Source organism: Pieris rapae, chromosome 9 (assembly GCF_905147795.1).
Source record: "Pieris rapae chromosome 9, ilPieRapa1.1, whole genome shotgun sequence".
NCBI lineage: Eukaryota > Metazoa > Arthropoda > Insecta > Lepidoptera > Pieridae > Pieris > Pieris rapae.
In genome coordinates, this window is record NC_059517.1 from 1121006 (window position 1) to 1145769 (window position 24764).

General features: G+C 32.5%; 1 protein-coding gene across 2 annotated transcripts in view; it reads left to right on the forward strand.

Moving 5' to 3' along the window:
- The first annotated feature begins 10181 nt into the window (after positions 1–10181).
- LOC110992617 overlaps positions 10182–24764 on the forward strand; it is a 100018-nt gene continuing 85435 nt past the window's right edge. The window contains exons 1-2 of one of the 2 annotated variants that reach the window (XM_022258501.2): positions 10182–10425; positions 19962–20267. In XM_022258501.2, the coding sequence (XP_022114193.1) occupies positions 20164–20267 (104 nt within the window). In that variant the 5' untranslated portion in view covers positions 10182–10425; positions 19962–20163. The remainder of the gene's footprint in view (positions 10426–19961; positions 20268–24764) is intronic. The other variant, XM_045629479.1, reaches the window with a different exon arrangement.

Sequence of the window (24764 nt, forward strand, 5' to 3'; positions counted from 1 at the left end):
GTAGTAAGTGTAGGTGATTCTATATATTTTTCAAGCTTCTATTAATGTTCTAGTAGAACGCGAAAGAAGCGTAACCTGCTAAAATTGATTACTATCAATTTGTTTTCGTAAATTGAACCCGTCACTTAATCTGATCTCAATACTAAATTTTCACTTTTTGGGAAATTTGGGACAATTACAGGCCATTGTCTCCTTAAGAACATCTTTTTGTCCTTTGTTTCACCAACCTAGAAAGTATCCTTAGACACTGGAATAAGCACAGAAAACACCACTTAGATTGAGTAAATGGAGATCGGTTTCACAGAATATCCCTGCTGATTATGGTCCATAAAAATATGAAATAATAAATACCAACCACTAAGGTGAGGCATTCGAAAGCTAGTTCTGATTAGTTTTACATCGAATTAACAAACCGAGGAGTGCTACACACATGATGTCAGGATATCATACTTCTTAAAAAATGAGATCTAAAGAAACGTTTTCCTTTCAACTATTAATTGCCTTTTAATCATCCGAGTATATAGAATTGGTGGATGTCGTCGTTTCTGCTGGATATATACCCTTAATTTCTCATTTTTGTCTCTTCTCTTTCTCATTTTTCACCGGTTCGTAGCCGTTTGCATCCAACCCTCATCCACCCTTACCAGGCCAGAGCAACCAATTCTCTTACAGATTTTACTTATCTGTATGAGAATTGATTGCGAAAGATCAATATGTATTGGTGCACAGCCCCAAAGCTAGACTCTGACGGCAGGGTTGAGATTTTAGTCTCTAAGCTATTTTTATAGTAACTTAATTTTTTTTTCAGAGTGGTAGCCGAAAGAGATCGCTCGCGATAAGACCGCCAGTCGCCCTCCTTTTCTTTTAATTATGTCAATTGAAAAAAATTAATATAAAAATTAAACGAAAAACAATGTAAACAAAACAATTGAAAACTTAAAAATATTATTTATAAATAATTATTAATAATGCAATTCTTGTGAATTTACCCAGTGTGCAACTTAATATATCCGTCTAGCTATTTTTTAATATATTTAGGGCATGTTTCACAATATATGGATAAAGTACCAAATAGCTATGCAACACATAAATTATTTGAAAGATAAAAGTTCCAAATAACATACTTCGCGTTTCATGTCGTGAAACGCAACAAACCTGTTTATCCTACCAATAAGTACTAAATAGCTTATTTGGAACTTATCCGGTCATTGTGAAACAGACCATTAGAGTGAGCAAGATACGCGTAAATGGTGCTTCTCTGGGCTTGAGGCACTGCAAGCAATTGCGACCGCTTACCACCGAGTGATTATTTGGCACACGCAGCCCCAGACTCTACAATATGTCCGCATTATATATTCTACCTCCTGTAGTAAGGTCCTTCTTTACCTATGTTCGATAACCTAGCGAAGATAGGGAGTATGTGTAACTAGCGTTTTTTATACTAGCCATACTACGGAGTCATGGATAAATTACACAGTCGAGACTAAGCGAAAACTAGTTCTTAGGCAAATATCTTGATTTCTTACATGTGTAGCACATCGAAAGGTGTGATGTTATTGATTAGACACGAAAATATTGAATACATTAATTTTATTGCTTAGTATTAAAATTAATAAATGCCGTACGAGACTCCATGCGTGTACTGAATAAATTATTGTCAATCCGTTTATATTGTTTTATTGGTTTGAAATGTTTTACATTAACGTAAAATGATGCAATCGCCGGTAACATTCTATTTGATATATACTTAAATTTGTTTTGATCATTTCTGTACAATCCAACATCAACTTCTACAAATACTTGTACAATTTTTGTACATTAATTGTCGCTTCATAAATCCAGACTCGTTTATTAAACGTCGTTTTTACCAGGGAATAGAAGGTCTACTACATCGCTCCAGTGACGGTTAAAACCGAGGCCAGATTTAAGCAAGTCCATTTAGGCTAAAAACGAGATTCCTTACAAAAATTGTCACCACTTTGATACATGATTTATACTATATAAGTCTGTCTATCTTTCATATAAAAAAACTCACATATATTATTCGCTTAAAATATATCTTTATGCGTTGATATTGAATAACTGCACTACAAAAGATTTCTCCACGTTGTTTTGTTTGCATACACGTTCGATATAGCACTGAAGTCGCTTTCTTGGTATCAAACGATACAAAAACTGAAGATTGAAGTCGGGATCGAGCTTCTAGGAGTTACAGAATACCGCTGACTTACACAGGTTACACTTATATACGAAAGTTGCTGTATACTTGTGCCACGCCTGCGATGGCTGTATTGCCTATTGTATCTTTTTCTTTTTTTTAATGTAATGCAACTGTCATTGAGAGTAACAAGACAAGACACTTATATAGAGAGAAGACTCGCAAAGTGCCGTCCGTTTAAGAATTGCTACGCTCTTTCTTGAAAGACCACAAGTGGATCGCCGGCCTTATCTCCCATTTAACCAAATAATAATATTTCAAATAATAGAGAGATCGATATAATATTTAAAATAAAGATACTTATACATAAGCTTTTTTTCTATTAAGTACCTCCCAAACGTTTGACGCAATAAACCAAAATCTTGTATTAGTTACATAGCAATAAATTTAACATTTATGACAATATTAAAGAACAATAAAAACACAATAAACGATTGATATTGCTATAAAACACACACGTTTTATATTGAATTTAGTGAATACATTTAAATTGATAAAGTTACTAGCTAATGGCTGTGTTCGTTTACTTATAATACAAATCTATTGGTTTTAAAACTGTAATAGCTCTCCAACAATTCTGAAACGAGAATGCGCTTAGAGTAACTTCTGTACGTCTAAAATGTACTGGATTTTGACAACCTCACTCACGCATTCCGCTGGCTGTGCCACCGTCTGCAAGCGGTGTAATGGCATCCGAAATGATAATAATCTTCCAGCGCTACCTGCCGCAAATTGCTGGCTGTCAACAGCAGCAGGTCCTAATCCACTCTGTCGATCCTGTGGTATCTAGCCCGACTCATAGTCTTCGAATCACGTTTTATAATGTATGGCTACCAATTGTTCTATTCCACGATTTTACGCAGTATTTTTCGTTCAGTAGTAACTTATGTTTCTCTTTCACTGTTAGCGTCAAAGCTACGAAGCGGTACATTAAAACTGATACATTTTGGATAAACCCTAGTAATAAAAACAATCGTCATTTGCCATGACAGCGATGCATGAGATACATGAACGTTCAATTACAGCAAATTCAATTAATTACAAAACTTATTTAGACATTGAAAATTCGCTGTATGTTCATAATCATCTTTCGAACGGACTATTGGTCTTCTGGGTAATGCACTTGTCCGCATCTGTTTTGCTGATCATCTTTAATTCGTTATAATCTAAATCCCTTTTTGATCCGTCGTTTGACCAAAATTGGACAATTTAGGCGTTTGAATAATCACAATGCTTAATTAATTTATTATAAGCTGAATATCTCATATGTATGTTATGGCTAAGGAATCTGTGGTTGGTTTAAGTCTATTGGCTTTGAATATTTAACACCAAACGCAAACCAACAGAAATTCAAATATTTTACAATCGGCGAGACGGGTGCAAAAATGTGTTGTTAATATTGTTCAATTAAATGTTTGACGTATAAGATCAAGATTTTCCGTATTTTTGTGTTTTTATTAACAGAAACATTAGACAGATAAAAACATTAGACGTTAAATATAGATCCATAATAATTTCATAAAGAGGAAATATTAAAAAGTAATTGTAAGTAGCAAAATATAGATATTAATTAATAAGTGGCACTACAACCTCTTTTAGGTCATTGGCCTCAGATTTTTGAATCTGTTTCATGATCAATTTTTAAATCTAATAGGCAAGAAGGTGATCAGCCTCCAGTGCGTGACACACGTCGTCGACTTTTTGGGTCTAAGACATGTCGGTTTCCTCACGATGTTTTCTTTCACTGTTCGAGCAAATGTTAAATGCGCACATAGAAAGAAAATCCATTGGTGCACAGCCGGGGATCGAACCTACAACCTCAGGTATGAGAGTCGCACGCTGGAGCCACTAGGCCAACACTGCTCCTATAAATAAATAAATATTAATTAAGACACAATAACTATAGCGGTTTCAAAAATGATGGATCTGGAATTTCAATTGTCTTCCTCAAAATGAAATTGAATAAACAATACCTAACCTAACTTTCTATAACATAAGGTATAGAAAAGTAGATATTAAATTCCACCTAAAGCTAAAATAAAATAAATAAGGAGGAAAATTCCTTGAAAAAAGGCTTAAATATTTCAACACAATATTTCGTATACAATAAAATATAATGTCACGAAACGTGATTAAACACGACATGTTTAAGCCGAAATTACCATTAATTTAACAAATATGAATTTTGTTACCTACAGAATAAAACCTACATACGTTATACCTTATCGATTGCGTAATATACGATGCTATTACGAAAATATTTATCAGCCTAATTGTTAGAGCTACACTACAGTACAACATAAAAAAAATGCCAATGGACTTTGTATCCGGCTAATAAATAAATAAATAAAAAAAACGCGCGCATATTTTATCTTCAAAACAGCTAATATATCTTCGTCAGCGAAATTGTAAATTTTAAGATATCAATGTTCTTTATTATTTATGTATTAATAGATAATGCGCAGACTCCTAGTGTATGTTAATTTAAATTAAAATGTTAACAATAGTAGCTTTTTAAACCCGTTTGGCACAAACCCTGTTACATCCCATTGGGTATTTAAATAATTAGTTCATATCAATATAGAACCTAATGCAACAAGATACGTACGAAAATTGCGTGCACTATTTTTCCAATCCTATAGAATTAAAGTATGCATTAGATCTAAATAAACATGTACTTGCCTTATCAGAGATGCGAATGACGTTAACAATGAAATAGTTAATCCAGGATTACGATCGAATTTACAAAGGGTTGAACCCTATTATTGAATATTTAAATAAGCGAAATCGCTACAACTAAATTAAATGTGGTATCCCGTATCGCATTGGGGCTTAGATAACGCTAGCATCTGTTACATTCAATTTTCAGAAGATCAGCCTTGTATAACACACGAATTTACGTCAATAAATTTTTTGTACTGTCATTTAGGACGACCCTACATGTTTGTTATTTATCTGCTATTGGATTTTAAACCGCAATCAATAAAAATCATTAATCAGATAGTGTAGCTAAATATTCACAATAAGTTTCATTATTTATTGTACATTGTATTGTGATGACAGCAAAGGGTGTGACGGAAATTAATGCTTCCGACTTCCCAGCTGTATGTGGTGATTTTGGAAACAAAACCCGCCACACCACATCAAAACACAACGCAAACAGATTTAAACAACCCGAAAAACGCAGTTTCTTCGCCCAACGCTTTTTCTCCTACCGAGGCCCTATCTTGACTACTTCCTTAAAAACAAAATTATTACTCATATTTCAAAACTCACATTACATTCATTTAATAAAATCTTAATCTCAATGCTTATATTATATATATATATATTTTTTTTTTGTGCAAAAACAGTTTAATTATTAATTTTTGTAATATAGAAATCACCAAGTAAAATACTGTTTACATGTGAAAAGGAAGATATTGGCTGCCCACAACACAATGAATCATAGTTACTTACCGATACAACTATATGATAAAATATTTGTTCTAGTATTAGACGTAGGCCTCTGGCAGCTATCCATTCTCTGTCCCAAGCAAGTCCCGTAGATTTTTCAGTTCCCTCTACTGGTTATAGGAAGGAGATAGGACATCATATGTGCAAGTATTATGTAGAAACAAACAAGTTGGTGACATTAAAATGATGCTACGAACAGAATAAATAACAGTAATTATCGCATAATCTACATATCACTAGACAAGGCTACTGTAAACAGAAATGTGATAGTGGATAACTTCGCTTATAACCTGTCCTTGCGCGGTAAAATTCAATGTTCAATACGTAGTAAAGAAATAATACGCATCTCGCAGTATCAAGATACGTAAATAATAAAAGACACGATCAATATTACAATTCTATTTGATTACATAAATTAATTAATGAACACGCAAAAATAGAGTATTTACAATATTATTAATTAATATTTAAAATGATAGGAAATTTAAAAAAAAGTTTGGGCCTTTGCAGTCTACTAATAATATTAGCATTTCCTCGCTGTATGGAGCTACTGTATACCTATCGTTGAGCGAAGAAAGTAACTGCTCTGGGGTAACCGGTACTATCTACCAGGCGCCAACTTAAAACTTTAATTAGCGACTGTGTATTTAATATGCGATATAAGATTATCTTTTATTTAAGGAACTGAATGAATTTCGGCTAAAACATAAAATATGCAAATTTAAACTTTTTTTAAATATATGTATACATTTTGAGTCCTCATAGATCTTTCAAAATGAAGTAACATAATTTAATATGGGAAATGATTTGCATTGTCTTCTCTTTAATTAAGTCTACATTACAGATGCAAGCAGCTGCGGTATGCGAATTATGATGCCCTTTATTAATTTAACCCTTCACGCCCTAAATTCAGAGGGAGGGTTGCGCGAGCGCACGATCCATCATAAAACGACGTAAAACAAATCGATTTTGGGAGTATTGATATGTGAACTCACACTGGATATTAGATTTTGTTAGCGGGTAATAGGATACAAATTTGAACGACAGAATTTTGGCGTTGCGTTATCGGTATTAGTTTGTAATTTCATATGTGTTACAGTCGATGTTATGGTAATCTGCGAGCGAAAATCTGTATTAAATTTTCATATTATCTGTCGAATTGAGTAATTAAATCCAAAAACAATTTTATTTCCTTTTTACCTCAGTTCATTTAAATTGGTATATTGTCATCTACGAGAAGTCTATGATAAAGTGATAGATTAAAAATTATTTTTTTATATAATTTTTAGCTATTTTTGTAATATATCTAATAGTTATAGAAATTCATAATTTTTTAGCGATATCATTAAATAAAATTTGTCCAAATATTAAGCTTAGGGTCGCTAATTATTGCACATATATAAAATTACCTATTCTTTGACCGAATTCTTTGATCGAATGTTATACTAATCAGTTAAGCTGTTACGAAGGATTTGTTTAAAAATACAAGAAATTTACCTTCCATATGAATAAAAGCTATATAATGGTGGAAAGTCTCTTCGACTCATTTCTTTCTACTTTCTATTTTCCGACCTCTATTCTTCTGTCTGTTTGTCTGTCTTTATATTTTCTTTCTTGACCTCATTAGCCCTGTTCTTCTGTCGGGACATCAACTAACGCATTTGCGGTATTTAAATGAATGAGGCAATCCAGAGTCATCCTCATTAAAATATTTCTGAGTTGTCATACCAATAAGTAATTATCGTAAAGTATCAAAATTATATTCATCAAGCGATAGAATTTACAATATAAGACGTGATTTAGATTTGGTAATAAAGGTGTTATGTTTCATACAGAAGTGTCGATACTGGAATTCACATTAGCGGCGAAATGATTTATGGACTTTTTAATACATTTTTATGTTAATTAGTTTTTGTTTATAATATTGTAGATGCGTTTTATTTGGACAAATACAATTCAAAGTCACCAGAATGATATGATGGTAGGAATTTTAATGAAACGGTGTTTTTTTCTGTTATATATGATACTTACGTTAGGTTACATTGTGACTAACCGTTAATGCTGATTATAAAGGTTCCTTCTTCTTGGTTTAGCCAATCACTAAGAGATCGCGTAGAGGTTGGAGAATTTAAGTTTGTTTTGCTACAATTTAGCGTAGAATGTTTAAAGAACTTTATATCTCTCATTACAAAAAAAAAATATTTTAGTTACATAAGAAACTTAATATGTACCTACGAGATACACGTCACCATTAGCTGTCCCAATTTTAGTATAGTTGGCTCATTCTGATAGGTATCGTTAATTCCCCTTTGAATTGGTTTAAGTACAAAAATAATAAATACCAGATGTTTGTTATGGTAAATGGCATATTGGTTGAAAGAAAAAATCATGACTTGGTAATATTAGTCCACGAGAGACAAATTTGCAATTGTACCAGAATACTGAAGGCAATTTAAAAAGTTTGGTCTCTGTGGCAGTGTACCTATTATGGCAGCACTTCCTAAAGTAAACAAAAGACGATATAGTAAAAATACTTTTAATATACATAGTTCGATAAACATTGCTATAAATAGTGAACAAGAGAACATTGTCAGTACTTCCAATGAAGTTTGCTTGCATCCTGCGTCTGTGTTTCCGTAGTCCTGTGACAAAACTAGGTTATATAAATGACAATGTAACTGTCATGCTTTCAACATAAAGTGGCACACTAAGCTCTTGGACTTTATATAATTTTTTACCATTGTATAGGGAACATAAAGACTTCCTAACAGTCGAATATTTGTAGTAAAACTGTATGGGATTAGCTTTCACTTGGTTCCGATATCTCTTATACAAATTCGACGTGTAGTCTGCAATCTGTATCGACTGTCGCAAGGCACTTGAGTCAATTGACCCGAGTTTAGTATGAATAAATATTATATAGCATTTTCGAATTCATCCCGGCAGAAAATAATTTCGTATCACAGACAATTAAATGTTAAATTTAAAGTTTTAGAGTTTCCTACAACTCAAGGATGACAATTGATTTATCCGAATAACATACAAATAATTATCATTCAAAGAATTTTATTGGCTAATTTAAATTGAAATAATTCTGATATGAGTATAAAATTAACACAAATTCCGAACATATTTATGATTATTTCATTGAATACAGAATGAGTGAGGAAAATTGATTTTAGGAATTGTTTACGAAATTTACTTCTTGAAACAAATATACCTATAGTTCGGTTTTTCCATTTTTTATAATAACCGTTAGTAATTGCTACGTATCGTAATTTCTAGAGTTATCATGTAGTTGACAACAGTTATTTTATTTTAAGCTTCACACGCTATTAATGAGTTTTATGTTTCTATTTAGTTTTAGTTTTTATTGCTGTTTCTTTGTGTTTAGTTTCTTGGTAGTTTTAAATTTTTAGGTTCTAATATAATTAATGCATAATTTGTCATGTCATATTCTCTTGTACATGTTGAGGTTACATATTGTTTTAGTACTTATAAATAAAGATAAATCACTAAAAGAACAAAAAATTGCGGTTAATAACATTTAATTTCTTACAACTCGTAACAATAACGACTCGTATTTCTATCAAAGAAACGAGAAACATTTCATGCACTTCCGCAATGTATTACGTAATTAACATAATAATACGATCAATTTACGCTTCGCTTTAACACGTGCGCAATATTCGTTAGATTTCAAGCCACTATCAAATTACATATTAATTAATTCAAATAATCATATGTGTATTGTGAATTTAACAATGTCTTTTAATAAAACAACTGTGCTTAAAATTGTAGGACTTGACACTATATAATATTATACACAAATACCTGACTGGACAGCTGATCGACGTGGAAGCAATAGTAGAAAATCAGTGTAGTTAACGTGTCATAGTATGTTAGTACTTTAATACAACCTAAAGCTTATGAGTTCATTGATGAAATGAAATGAATATTTATTTGCTATCATAGTGGTACAATTAGATACATTCATTATAAAAATCCGCCATATATAAATAGGTATGGAAATGTCATATTAATTTTATAAAGCCATATAATACCTACCTTAACATAATGTCACAATAGGTAAGTTAAGTTATTAAGAATTATTGTCAAACTTATAATCTAGATACTCGCCCACGCCATAAAAGCACCTTGCCTTTAAAAATTTATTCACATTCCCCTAGAAAGAATTGCACGTCAGCGATCTTCTAGGAAGGTGATAAAATAGTTTAATAGTTAAATTGGTGACAAGTTTAAGTTTTTCAGATTTTTTAATATACTCTGTCCGATTTAAGTTTTAGATAACAGTCTCGTTACACGTATATTAGTAAAAATCCTGAAAAATATAAAATATCGTGTTCATTGGAACGATTAGAACGTTATTAAACGGATTTAATTAAAAATTTCGTTGATTAAATATGGTATATTGTTCCTGGATGCGTCACTGTTAGAATCGGGCGACCGGTCGGGGCGAATGTCGAGTGTTGCCGTACTGTGACCGCAGTCGCGGCACAGTCTCATCTAAGCCACAGCTATGCGCACATCCTCCCTGACATAGCCGAATTTTTCCTTCAGGGAATCGCGAAATTACCGCGCGAATTTGACGAGAACTTTCAAAGACAATTTGGTAAAGTGATAGTGTTTGCATTGCTTACAGATTTTTGTGCGGTTCTGGACATGTTGTGAAGTGTATTTATTTTGTGCATTTTTTTTCTTTTTGGATTTATTTTGCGACGGAATTTTTGGTTGGTTATTATTTTTTTTATGCTTGTTAGTTGTTAGCGCAATTTCGCTTTTATTTTAGTTTGAAACATATATCTTTTATAGAAAATATTTCGTCGAAAGGATTAATATGAAAGTATAAGCGATATGAATGCCAGTAATTTTAACTTGATTTTATCTGAAGTTTTTTTGGGAATCTTCAGATTTTATAACCCCCGATACAAATATTTGAATAGGTTTAGGTATTATTATAAAATAATAATTATTATCTATAAAAGAAGAAAATGAAATCGTTATAATTTTTAATAGATTAAAAATTTCCAATAGTTTGAACTTTTACATAGAACATTTTTTTTTAGATTTAAAAATCTAATTTTTCTAACACAGTACTATTTTAATGTCTTATTCCAAAGGTATGTTTTATTAGTTAACTCCCGTTTAACAGATATATAACAAATCTAAGTAAATTAATTTTACATATAAAATAAAAACTTCGATAAACAACGAGTTGTTTTTATAACATTTCAGCTAAACTAGCTTATGCTATCGATCAAGTTCGATTAATTTTCTTACGACAAATTCTGTCGGCGCAGGCGCATAGAAAATCCGGTGGCCAGTAGGCGGCTGTGATTAATTCAACGTTATAGATTATTGACATCGTTTGACAAGTTTTTGTTGAATAGAATTTATATTACACCTATAATTTATACATAGCTGTGAGACTAAGCATTTATGATTTTCTATACTTTTCTATATAACATAATTAATCAAATATAAATATCATCAATAAATTATGTATTATCAAATATTTCTGAAGATTTATTAACAACTATTATATTTTGTAAACTAGAACGACTAATCGAGTTTCTGATGCAACGAAAAATATTAAGGTATAAAATAAAATATCAAAAAATTTATCTAATTACATATTGTTTTATTACAAAATTAATGTTTCGTTACCGTTGTCGATCCCGTTTCATATTGACTTGTATATACAATTTCAATTAAAACGCGCTTATAAAAACAATTGAACATACATAGGTAGTTTTATTGTAAATCTCACAGAGATAATGGTACGATTAACAAAATTCCCAATTTTCTTAAATCAATGACTTTATTTAGTGTCATTACTATTACTATAGTATTAGCCTACTTTAGTAGTAATAATAATGATAGTTCTTCAGATAATTTATTTCAAAAACAGTTTATAATGGGCGAAGACGGAACAGACCAAATTAAATATTACTATTTATTCGTAAATCATAATCATAATCATAAATAATAAAAAGTAGTTCTTAATATGAAAGCGAGATGCGAACTGTTGTCAGATTTTTTTACAGTAATAATAATTATAAGAATAATAATTAATTAATAAGTAAAGTACCTGTCGCAATAATAAACTCACTACAAGAACTAATTTTTTAACGCTAACTGGAAATTTACTGACGTAGCATTAAAATGGACATAAACTAGGTGAATAATCAAAGTATTATTAATCAAAACATCATAAACATGGCTCAATAAAAATGTTTATTTATTCAATTATTAAATTTGCAATATTTTCATTTAGGATTGATTTTTCATAACCAGAAAAAGATTATTTTGTATAAGAGTGAATTTTTATAGATATGATCTTTTTGATAAAATTTTTGGTATAAAATACCCACCATTTAATCCTTGCATTTCCTTTATGCTCTTATCTCCGGTACTGCCTATTCAAATCGATTAAAAATGATTTTGAAAAAGAAAAACTTTGAGTATGCTAAAGTAGTAGCATGATTTTGTTCATGGCTAATATGTAATAGGCACTAGGCGAAACACACAATTCCTAAGTAAGCCTTCGTGCATGACCGTAAGCTGCCTTCTTTGGCAGACATAAATGTCAACCGATTGCGAGACTTTAAACAAAAAGTCGACGTAAGAACCGAACCACAAAAATAAATCCACAAAAGTTTGTACGCAATAAAATTGAAGATTGCCATAATAGCAATAAATTCGGATTCTAAAATAGAATTTAAAATAACACTCCCATATATTGCCGGGAATGGTGTTATTGACTGTCACAAGTTGGGACTGTGCGACGCCGTCGAATTCGGAAGCTTTTCTACCTGACCATAAAATATTGTGATTCTTTTGTTCCTTGTTTTGCTAATGCTACATTTATGTGTTGTCTTAGTACCGTGTGTAGTCACACTAAGTTCAAGCTTTTAAATCCCAGAATGTACAAATTTCTATGAACATCAATCGAGAAGAAAACCGACAATTATGTTAGAATATAAAAAAGGTGAATGAAGCATGTTATATGTGGCTAATTTCATTAACTCATTATAACTGAAAGATATATTCTAGATTGATTTCACCCAAAACATACACATTTGATTCAGTGAACTATCGTTCTTCTGCGCCACATTGAAAAAAGTTGGAAATCGAACTCGGAACATTTAGTTTGTTACCGTAAGCTTTCGTTAAGTTTTGTTTGGTTTGTTTTATATTTTTGGACTTTGTGTGACGTTGCAGAATATTATAATACAAATTATAATTACTTCATTTCGTACACAATTTGATAATAGCATTTAAACCAGATAGACACAGTTTTTGTATGACTTATGTAATTATTTATATCTATGTTATTCGTAGTTAGCAATGTGTTAGGATGACACATTGAGCACTCATGTGATGGCTATGTGAAGTATTTCCGTCGATCTTTGACAAGCTGTCAAATTGTTTACTACGAATTTTTATATATATAGTTACATGAACTTATTTCGATATATATTTTATTTATCTCGCCATATTTCGATTAAAAATATTTTTCTTTCGTAGTTCAAAATATTACACTATAAATAGATAGTCTATTGATAGACTACATATTATAGTACATCATATATATACTCAGTCAATTTATAAGAACTATAAGCGAATTTAGATATTTGTAAATTTATTTCGGAATGTTAATTATGATTAAAAATATTTTTCTTTCTGATTTGCTTTCATTTGTGGTCTAATGTGGTTTAACAATATTCTTAGTCTAGGAATGTTGAAACCTTCTTACTGAATTACTTAAAGACTCTGAAAGTAATTCTTTTATTAAACCTTCATAAAACTTTACAAACTATTACTTTCTAAGCACTTATATTGTCTTGTAGTTAGCCAATTTTGCGGCTAGTTGGCTCGGCTAGATGTTTAGGATAGGCAATTTCAATAAAACGTTCTCGTCGAATGGTTTTCGCACATTAATCTGCTCTCTTCACGACGATATGTGAGACATTACTGTCCTAATGTAAGTTTCTAACGTCGTGTTATTTTGTACATACAATGTCTTTGAAATAGTGTAAAACATCTTTTAAATAAATATAAGTATGGTACATGTCGTTATAACTAACCCGCTTATTTATAAAAACTGACTAACAAACTCTTTTGTCGCTTTCTAATATACACTGTGATATTTGTACTTTAAATACGGTACAATTAAATATTTAAAAAAAGAAACAGCATTGACCATACCACGACTTATATTTCGATTCCACATTTGACATTAGCTACTGTCATTTTGTAAAATAATGATACCACATATAATAGTGTAGTGATGTACACGAAAATTGATAAGCAATCGCGATTTATGTTTATTTAATATTGGTGTGCCAATTAAAGACTTAATTATTGTTTTTTTAAATAAATGCATAATTATTTTAATTTTTTATTCACAATAATTATTTATTAATTAGTAATTGCTGCTTTATTTTATAAAAAGTTAATATTTTTGTTTTTTATTACTGAAAAAGTAATGAATTTAATAAAACTAAATTATCCGTTCAGAAATATTTAATTTCCTGATATACTTAGTTTCTATTAAAGTAGTAGTTGTTCAGATATACTACTATAAACCAGAGGAATCGATCCGGAAATATTCCATTTCCGTATCGAATAATTTCGCAACGTCACTATTTATTACTTTTCATTACGTTGCAACACTGAAATTGTCTAATCTTGAATCGAAATTAAAGTTTTAGTATAGTGATTAAGTGTTTTTTCTAGGTTTGAATACTGACGACTTTTTGTACACAAAAAGAATACCCATTCGTTTCCGGGTCTTTCCTAGTATACGTCAGTTCCAAAACGTTTTTGTCATTGGCGATATTCTCGACTCTGAATCGAGGGTTACATCATTTAGACCACCTGACAGATACAGATATCTGAAGCCATATTAGAGATAGTTCCGACACCATATTTTATAAGGGTGGGAATATTTTCTTGTTAAGGTTATATAAAAGTCAAAATGACCTTCGTGATCGTAATTGAAATGAAATAAAATTTTCATCAAAGAGCACGATAAGTATTTCTCTTTGATTAATGCCTGTAGGTCAAGTAGGCAAAAGGCACGATATTTTTGCACGTGTTATTTTATTCGGAATCTTTGATTTTTATGTGTAACTTTTATTTAAAAATAAGGTTCTTAAGACATTCGCTTAGCTCCTTTGCTATCTTCGTACTAAATACTAACTGACGTGAGACTGATCTTGTTTTAGATTTTAGAGATTCATGTGCACTTTTTACTTTTTGTTTTTCACGGATCCAGTATTAGTTTAGTTTATTTTTATTTGTTCCTGATTAGTTTCTTCTTAATAACTATATGTATTTTTGCACTTCTTGCCTAACTTATGTAATTTAATTCATTTTTTTACAATTTATCACATTTCGTAGCACGTAATTCCACATTTTCAAGGGTGCTAGACTTACAATTCAGTCAGTTAAAAAACTTATTACGCATCTATAATATTACTATATGTATTTTGTATAGCTGCACTTCTTGCTTACCGGTTGCATTGGTTGACTGGGAGAGATCGCTCGAAAGCGATAAGGCTGCCAGTTGCCCTCCTTTTCATTTAGTTGTGTTATATGTATATAAGCAAAGAAGTGTTAATAAATAAATATAATAAGTATCTATAAATAGTAAAAAATGAAATTTGCATTAAGATTTTTTCTTCTCTATTCTGGAATTTAATTGTTTTTGTTGAATTTCTATTATTTGTTGTAAACTTTATGTTCATCGTTATTGTCATGTAATTTAAAATATATAGTATATACTGTATTAAACAACATGTACTATATACATAGTATATTATGTATATATAGTACACGAGGTACTTTTAAAAACTCTGCCTCTTGTTGGAAATCATATTTATATGGAGTAACGATTTTATAAGTATGCCAATGATTTGGAATGGCTTAGGTTAGAATAATTCAAATCTTAATCAGAATTAGTAGCTTTATATAACGATTAACATGCAGGGAGGCCTTGTTAACATGGCATTGCAACAAAATAAACTTGCTACCAGTTGTAATTAAGTAATGAAAGTTCGCCATTCGATACCTCGGTGCGTGACTTCTAGTTTATAGCATAACATATTCTTAAGGACTTAAATTTATTACTGGAATGCATTTTTCGTTAAATTTCGTTTAATTGTAAATAATTGTATCGCCGGTTTCGTTGATTTATTTACAGTAGTTTGCCAACGTTTGGCACACAGATACAAGGCAAATAAAATATACGAATGTGATATGCACTTATAGGCGAACATTATAAACATAAGAGAAAAAATCATCGATTTATAAACTATTAAAACTAAAGGAAAATTAAAATCACAGGGCGAATGCTATGGTTGATTTATTTAATATAACTATGTATATATAGATGATGGTGGTAACTTAAAAAAACGTAATGCAATTTGTATTTCTTTTATTATATACCATACTAAAGTTCAACAGTGTATGTTTAATATATTTATACAATTACACACAAACCTTATATACTAACTCTATTAAGAACGTAAGTGTAGGCACAATTAAAAGTATCCCGTATGTACTTTTAAAAGGTTTTACATGGCACGTGCGCATTTCCGTTATAAAATTGTCTATTTCCAAGTAATATCCTGCACGCGAAGCCTCCACGTAACTTTGACTTGGTAAAACCAAACGTCATGTAACTGTTAAATATTCATACATGTTACTAAGGTTATATAGAGTTATAAAAACCCGATTCTTGAGAAATAATGATAAGAAGAAACTTTTACGTATATGCTTTGTTTATTATTTATGATTTATTTATTAATATCGTTTTACTTCGAACAATTGCTTGTATTTTCCAAAAATAAATAATTAAGCTTTAGACTTTAAGTAAAAGTCAAAGTCAAAGTCGCTTATTCATATAGGTACATATTAAATACTACTAATTTTACACTTACTACCAGTTCTCGAATCAAGGGCGTAGAACGGAATAGAGGAACTGGCAAAAAACTCCACCGATTTTATTAAGTTTTTTGTGGTATAAATGTAATATAATATATTCTGTAAATAATAGAAACCGATATCAAACTATCATTTAACTTTAATATGCACGTATAGCATACATAAAATAATGATAAAAATATTAAATTGTTAATAAAATGAACTTGTAATGACTTCCAATGCTTATTTCTACCATAGCCTTATAGATTTATTGATAATAATTTTATTTAAGTGGTCTTCAATTAAATTTGTTTAATTAGTTACCATATAGGTCCATATATTTCCGAACCAATTCGACGTAGGTATGAATTCTTAAAAGGCCTGCAACGCATGCAAGCCTTCTAATAATGTGAGGGTCCATGGGCGTATCACTCACTGAAGCCTCTTGACGGTTTGCCTCCTATTAATAAAAACAGTGATATAAAAGATTTAGTAAGATCACGTGTTATTGTGAAAGCTTGACATTCACTCTGCACTGCGTCAAATGTAGAAATTTGACGTAAGCTGACGTCATAGTATGTTGACGTCAAACTACCTTGATTATATGTAATGGGGTAAACTTTGAATATTTTAGTATAATATTACATTTCTGTGAATTTTTGTAAAGTGTGTAATCCCAATAAACAATATTTACAATGTTCTTAACCTACATATTAATAATAATTAAAAAGTTTGTGTCCTTATGTACACGCATTAAAAGTTATACTTCTTGGAAAATAAAATAACTAAAATGCAGAACTGATTAACGATAAATATTAAAATTAATCAAAAAGATTTTATTTTAAAAAATAAATAATTAGTAAATACTATCACAGTCGTATATGAAATTGATTTTAAAACACAAAAATAATATTTATTTATTCACACTGTTTAATTGTACTGTTACGAAACACTTGTTCAAAATATAAAAATACAACTGGAACATAGTTATCTATTCCCATGAGTAGTTGGTATATTTGGGTACTTGCCTCAAGGCAGAACCCGGGTATATTTTGTCCCGCTCAAATCATGGCTGACCAAAACTAAAAAAAAGAAAATAGTTTTGGTCAGCCATGATTTTTAGGTTTGTCCCTTGAGCGGGACAAAATATATCCGGGTACTGCCTCAAGGCAGAACCCGGATACCAACTACTACTATACATGCCACCTAGACCTAACTTTAAGATGTCGAAAAAATTCACTCTCATCATTTTTCTCCATCGCGCCAAAAGACGTATAACTTCAAAAAGCTTAGGTTAGTGTCACCACTGTAGTTCTGTACACTGTGGCAGGCCAAGTAGGACTTTCATTTACAATTATATTGCGCCAGCGTAGACCGCTACGCGCTCTAATCGTTCGCCAAACACTCGACATTCTACGGTACCAAGTCACCCGTGTGGTCTGCAAATCATACAGATTACTGGAAGTGATATTAAAATATATCATACAAAATAATGAAGCTTAAGTGCAGTTCTTTTACCACTCATACAATCTGCTGTTACAAACACTACGATGATTTCTTACCCGTTTCCGCCTTTGAGCTATGGTCCATTGATAGAATCGTCGGAGGAAGAGCACAACAGCCTTTCTCCACATAGGAGTATATTTTTTTAAATCAATTAAATATTCATCCCCAACACATAAATATCCAGTATTTACAATATTCTTAATCTACATAGAAATCATAATAATAATTAAAATGAATGAATATAAAATTTAAAATAATATTATACTTTTGATTTATAAATGCATGTATTTTTGTCAATAAATTAATATATATCATTTAAACATTTGGAGAAATTTATTACAATACTAATACATAGTAATAATAATAAAAAATGATTAAATGAGTGTCCATGGGCGGCGGTATCACTTAACATCAGGTGAGCCTCCTGCCCGTTTGCCCCCTGTTCTATAAAAAAAATACAATTAAAACAAATTTAAAAAGTTTGGTCCTAGTGGCAGTGTACCCTTAACTCGGGCAGCATTTCCTCGCTGTATTGCGATACTTATTCGTTGAGCGAGGAAAGTACCAGCTCTGTGGTCACCGGTACGAGTCTACCAAGCGCCAGCTTAAATCTTTAATTAGCGTCTGTGTACTTGAACTTAAACAAGAGTCTCTAAACAGTACAAAATCAAAGTTGGAGGAAAGAATCGTATCTAATCCGTTTATCATTGTTTCGCCTGCTCTGTAAATATTGTATCTTTGTGTAATGAAAATAAATAACTAATACACTAATTCGAAATAAATAATATAATACAGGCGAGTAAGAAAGTCGAATGACAATTTAAACGTGTGCTTTCATACATAAATTAGCAATTAGCCATACCACAGACTTATCGGCTTTCAAAGTTGTTAGAGATCAAAATAGCGGCTGCAAATCAAGTCATTGTTATCTATAATTTTATTTTCGTTTAAGTCATGTCCAGTAACGCTATCTCGATGTACGTGAACTTACCAATGTACCTGAGATCTGCAAGGCACCTTTATTTATGTATACTCAGACAGAAATCACCCTTTGCATCGCCCGCTCGGCGCATGGGAACCAAGAAAGCATTCAAAATGATTTATTGTAAATGGTTTTCTACTTTGTTGGCTAAAATAATAAGCATCGCGCCTGGATTGCCGTTCTAAATTCGATATTTTATTGTTATTTTTTCGCTTTGCCACAGGCCGATACACATCGCTAAATTTAATTTGCAAACCCTGCGGTAGGCCATTAGGGCAAATTGAAACGGCCAGCGATATGGTAATCATATTAGCGAAAGTCGTTAGTATTAGGCTGTATCGGTGAAGCGACAGTACAGTCGACAAATAAATACGTTAGCTAAGTAGGGTTTGCGGATTGCTTTGTGCGTCCATACAATGCCATTCAAACGCACGAACCGATTGACGTCTTGACTCCGAAGGTGTCATGAGAATTAGTGAGCCATTATTGCCCATAGAAAAGCGTTGGTCAAGCAAAAAGCAGTTAACAATAATTAGTTCGGACGCTACAAAAAGTGACATAAATCCCGCATAATAAGTTCCCCGTAATGCAAAAAAGCATCGCTTACCTGAAGACTACTTTTTGCAGAGGCCTGATAATATAATAAACACCTCAATTCTCGGCAGAGGTATTGTTTAATGATTCTGTTGTGATATTGCACAATTCCCGTCCGCTTTTTTTTCTGTTAAAGCAAAAATAAAAGTTTTTGTTTGCTTGGTAGCGTTTAAACAATAGCTATCGCATGAAGGTGTGATTTATTGCGCCCTAAAATTCTTGGGCTAACTAACCAGTGCTATTTTGTTTCAGGTGCAATATGGGATTGGTTTGGCGGGTTTAAAGGTTTAATTGTGTGCGTTGATTGATAAAGATGCTGGGGTGTGCTCGGAGGAGAGTGACCTCGGTTTTGTGCGTGAGAAATATCAGTTCGGCGATCGACAGCCGGTGTTTAGATAAGTAGTGCAACGGCAGACGTGACCAGGGGAAGTGAAGTGACCACCACAGGAGTGGTATGCTTTATATTGTATTTTGTATCGACTGCGCGCTGTCTGGTCGCTACGTAACGTGGCTTCCCGGCGCGCGACTTCAGTGCTGGATGCTACTAACTGTATACACGTAAGTACTTCATTCATATTAGTTATTGATAAGAAGACGATTGTTATGCCTTACGGTCTATGCAGTGTATAGATATATAATTGCGCCAGTTCAAACAATTTGTATGACTCAAAATTTGGCAATTGAAAAGCGTGGCGGAAAGTTTCTTGCCAGTTTTTCTTACCCGCTCGACGCCCTTGACTTGCGAACTGGTAGTAAATGTAAATTTACAGTTAATTAAATTTTTTGCACATTCATAAGTTACCTATATAAATAAAGATATTTTGAGTTTGAGGCCTACGCAGTCAAAGGCTATCATTTCGAAAAACCGAATAGTCTCTAAAATATTCCGTGTTTTGTTATATCCTAAAAAGGTATGCTAAGTAAGTATTTAAAGAAAAAACGAAGTTAACAGGAATCTTGCGAATCAAAATTTCTTTACAAATAGGTTTATTACAATGTAGATTGTAACCTATGAATTACGAGCGTAGGAAATTTACAGTTGCCTTTCAACTTTACGAAGTGTCAAGAGTGACATTGTGGGCCTCATCAATGTTGAGGACATAAAATTATTTCCGCTAAATCTCAATTCACAGTGCTTCGAGTGTTTGCCATTTAGAGGCCAGCGCAAGGAAATTGCACTTCCTAACTTGAATATGGCAGAAAATTAAACAGTTATGAAATTATTATCTGATGTTTATCAAATGCTTTGGAGATTTTTGGTAATGGTAGCAAATGTGCCACGTATCAACGATAGTAGAGCGAGGGTAAAATAAAAGTTGCTATAAGAGAAGTTCAATAAAAAAGAAATACGCAAAGAGTTTCATGTGAGATATGATTATTTAAAGCTTTTTGAAAAGCGTGTGGTCATTATGTGCTTAAGAATTAAATTATCATCAGGAATCGAATCATGGACTCCGGGTTATTCGCCAAGTGTTTTATCGATGAAGGCGGATACATATTACTACTGTATGCCGATTGGTAATCTATATCAAAACAAAACTACGTCATTTTGTGTATTAAAAAGAATAATAATGTTCTGCATTTAAAAATTTCGTTTTTATTTTTAACAATTTTTAATAATCACGTTTAAAATTGTTGGACTGATTAAAAAATTCTGTCTTTACCTACTTGAAATCAAGAATTGTTAAATTTACTAGTGTCGGATATCCAACGTAAGTGATGCAATTAATTTAAAAATGTATTATATATATCGTTGAAAATTAAAATATGTATATTGATTAGATTATATAGATATAATAAACTAAAATAAATTACTAAAAGCTAAGTAACAAAAAACTATAGGTACTAAATAGACTTTCCACTACTACGAGATCGGTACCTACCCGAGTGAAACCCTGGGACATAGCTAGTTTAAAATAACATCAAAAGTTTAAAAAAAATACAATTTTCTTTAATGGCATCATGTATTTCATTTTTACTCAAGTTACGTAATATTTCGTTATTGCTTATTTGTATAAGTTACATTGCTTTAACCACAGGCATAGACTATTATATTCAGTAGGACAAGGCAAACTTAATTTAACTTAGCATTGAAACTGACAGTTAGGAAAATATAGTTTTGGTAAAGTATTGATTATTTAATATATCTTAAAAGAGACTGCATATTTTTCGTAAAAACATATTTTACCCAATAAAGCTTTTTATATATTTCACGAAAATTTAAATTAAGTATCCTTACCCTTGGGATTTATTAGCTTAACTAAACTTAGCTATTTAAAAAAAATGCGGAAAGTTTCTTGCCAGTTCTTCTTGCTCGCTCTATGCCTTTGACTTGCGAAGTGGTAGTAAATGTAAAAGTAGAATTCATTTAACTTCTTTTCTGACGTTCATAACTGTCCTTATTTACCTATGAATAAAGTTATTTTGACTTTGCTATATATTTCAACTGAAGACAATCGACTGGTTGAGAACATACAAAAATTATTATTTATAATAATAATTAATGGGACCAGCAGCCCACCGATGTATTTCAAAACGAATTCTACTTCAAGAAAAGAGTGTAGCAATTCTTAAAAGACGGCAACGCACTCGCGATCCCTGTGGCATTAAGGCTTGAACAGTGCTCAAATCGGTCAACTAGCCCTAGTTTAAATTAAATTGTTGGAAGAACTGTCGCTCATATACATTTGAAAAAAATATATATTGTGGGTTGAAGCCTACTGTATCGATTGATAAAATCAAAAAAGATAAAAGCAATACCAATTTCCCAAAAAAAAATTTACCATCGAACCGTAGATTAGACATAAATTACAAATTCGCTCCAAAACGGTTTATGCGATTTATTTTAATCTTACACGTATTATTAGATATAGCATATATTATTATTTTGATAAAAAAAAATTTGTATTAATTCGTTTCCTGGGCATGGAAAGTAATAAAAGGTAAATAAACTCAAGCGCAATGGGCTTCCCTCCGCAATTTCACACCCGCGAGCCCTGCATGCGGCTTGTCTTCAGTCCACCTCAACGCTTTGCGACGGGAGGTCTACGCTTGTGTGTCGAAGCCAATAATAATTAAATATTTGCGTATTTTAGTTTTTACCCGCGGATTTTTTTAGAAATGCCAAAATATAAAAAGAAATATCAAGTGAGGCGAGGACATGAACTTCGGAAATTATTGTATGTTATAAGTATATGTATATAAGTACCTACCCAAACAAAACTCAAATTTAGAGTTGTCAAGTTTCAAGTGCAACTTGTACAACCAAGTAAAATAAGTTGCTGAACCTGATACCTGATGGAATCTGAAAGTGGGTACTGGATCTCGAGGATGGTAAGCAGTAGACATACCGTCATTGAGCTCGTTGTAATCAGCTCAGCGAGACGATACTAGAAATGTGACTAAATGAACCTGATGATGGACTCCGAAGGTGGGTACTGGGTCTCGAGGATGGCAAGCAGTAAACATACCGTCATTGAGCTCGTTGTAATCAGCTCAGCGAAACGATACTAGAAATGTGACTATATGAACCTGATGATGGACTCCGAAGGTGGATACTGAGTCTCGAGGATGGTAAACAGTAGACATACCGTCATTGAGCTCGTTGTAATCAGCTCAGCGAGACGATACAAGAAATTTGACTATATGACCCTGATAATGGTCTCCGAAGGTGGGGACCGGATCTCGAGGATGGTAAGCAGTAGACATGCCGTCATTGAGCTCGTTGTAATCAGCTCAGCAAGACGATACTAGAAATGTGACTATATGAACCTGATGATGAACTCCGAAGGTGGGTACTGGATCTCGAGGATGGTAAGCAGTAGACATACCGTCATTGAACTCGTTGTAATCAGCTTAGCGAAACAATACTAGAAATGTGACTATATGAACCTGATGATGGACTCCGAAGGTGGATACTGAGTCTCGAGGATGGTAAACAGTAGACATACCGTCATTGAGCTCGTTGTAATCAGCTCAGCGAGACGATACAAGAAATTTTACTATATGAACCTGATAATGGTCTCCGAAGGTGGGGACCGGATCTCGAGGATGGTAAGCAGTAGACATGCCGTCATTGAGCTCGTTGTAATCAGCTCAGCAAGACGATACTAGAAATGTGACTATATGAACCTGATAATGGTCTCCGAAGGTGGGGACCGGATCTCGAGGATGGTAAGCAGTAGACATGCCGTCATTGAGCTCGTTGTAATCAGCTCAGCAAGACGATACTAGAAATGTGACTATATGAACCTGATGATGAACTCCGAAGGTGGGTACTGGATCTCGAGGATGGTAAGCAGTAGACATACCGTCATTGAGCTCGTTGTAATCAGCTTAGCGAAACGATATTAGAAATGTGACTATATGAACCTGATGATGGACTCCGAAGGTGGATACTGAGTCTCGAGGATGGTAAACAGTAGACATACCGTCATTGAGCTCGTTGTAATCAGCTCAGCGAGACGATACAAGAAATTTTACTATATGAACCTGATAATGGTCTCCGAAGGTGGGGACCGGATCTCGAGGATGGTAAACAGTAGACATACCGTCATTGAGCTCGTTGTAATCAGCTCAGCGAGACGATACAAGAAATTTGACTATATGAACCTGATAATGGTCTCCGAAGGTGGGGACCGGATCTCGAGGATGGTAAGCAGTAGACATGCCGTCATTGCGCTCGTTGTAATCAACTCAGCGAGACGATACTAGAAATGTGTTATATGAACCTGATGGTGGACTCCGAAGGTGGGTACTGGGTCTGATTGACTCTGATTTCATTTTCGGGCTTAGATATAACATGCTGCACTCGTAGGTTTCAGAACCAAGAAAAATATTTAAAATTTCAACTGGAAGACGAATCGTTGAAATTGATTATTTTTTCAATAAACTCAAAGAAATATAGTGGTATTATAGTAAATATTACCTAATATTTATTTAATATTAAATATTAATAAGTTCATATAGTCACATTTCTAGTATCGTCTCGCTGAGCTGATTACAACGAGCTCAATGATGGTATGTCTACTGCTTACCATCCTCGAGATCCAGTAC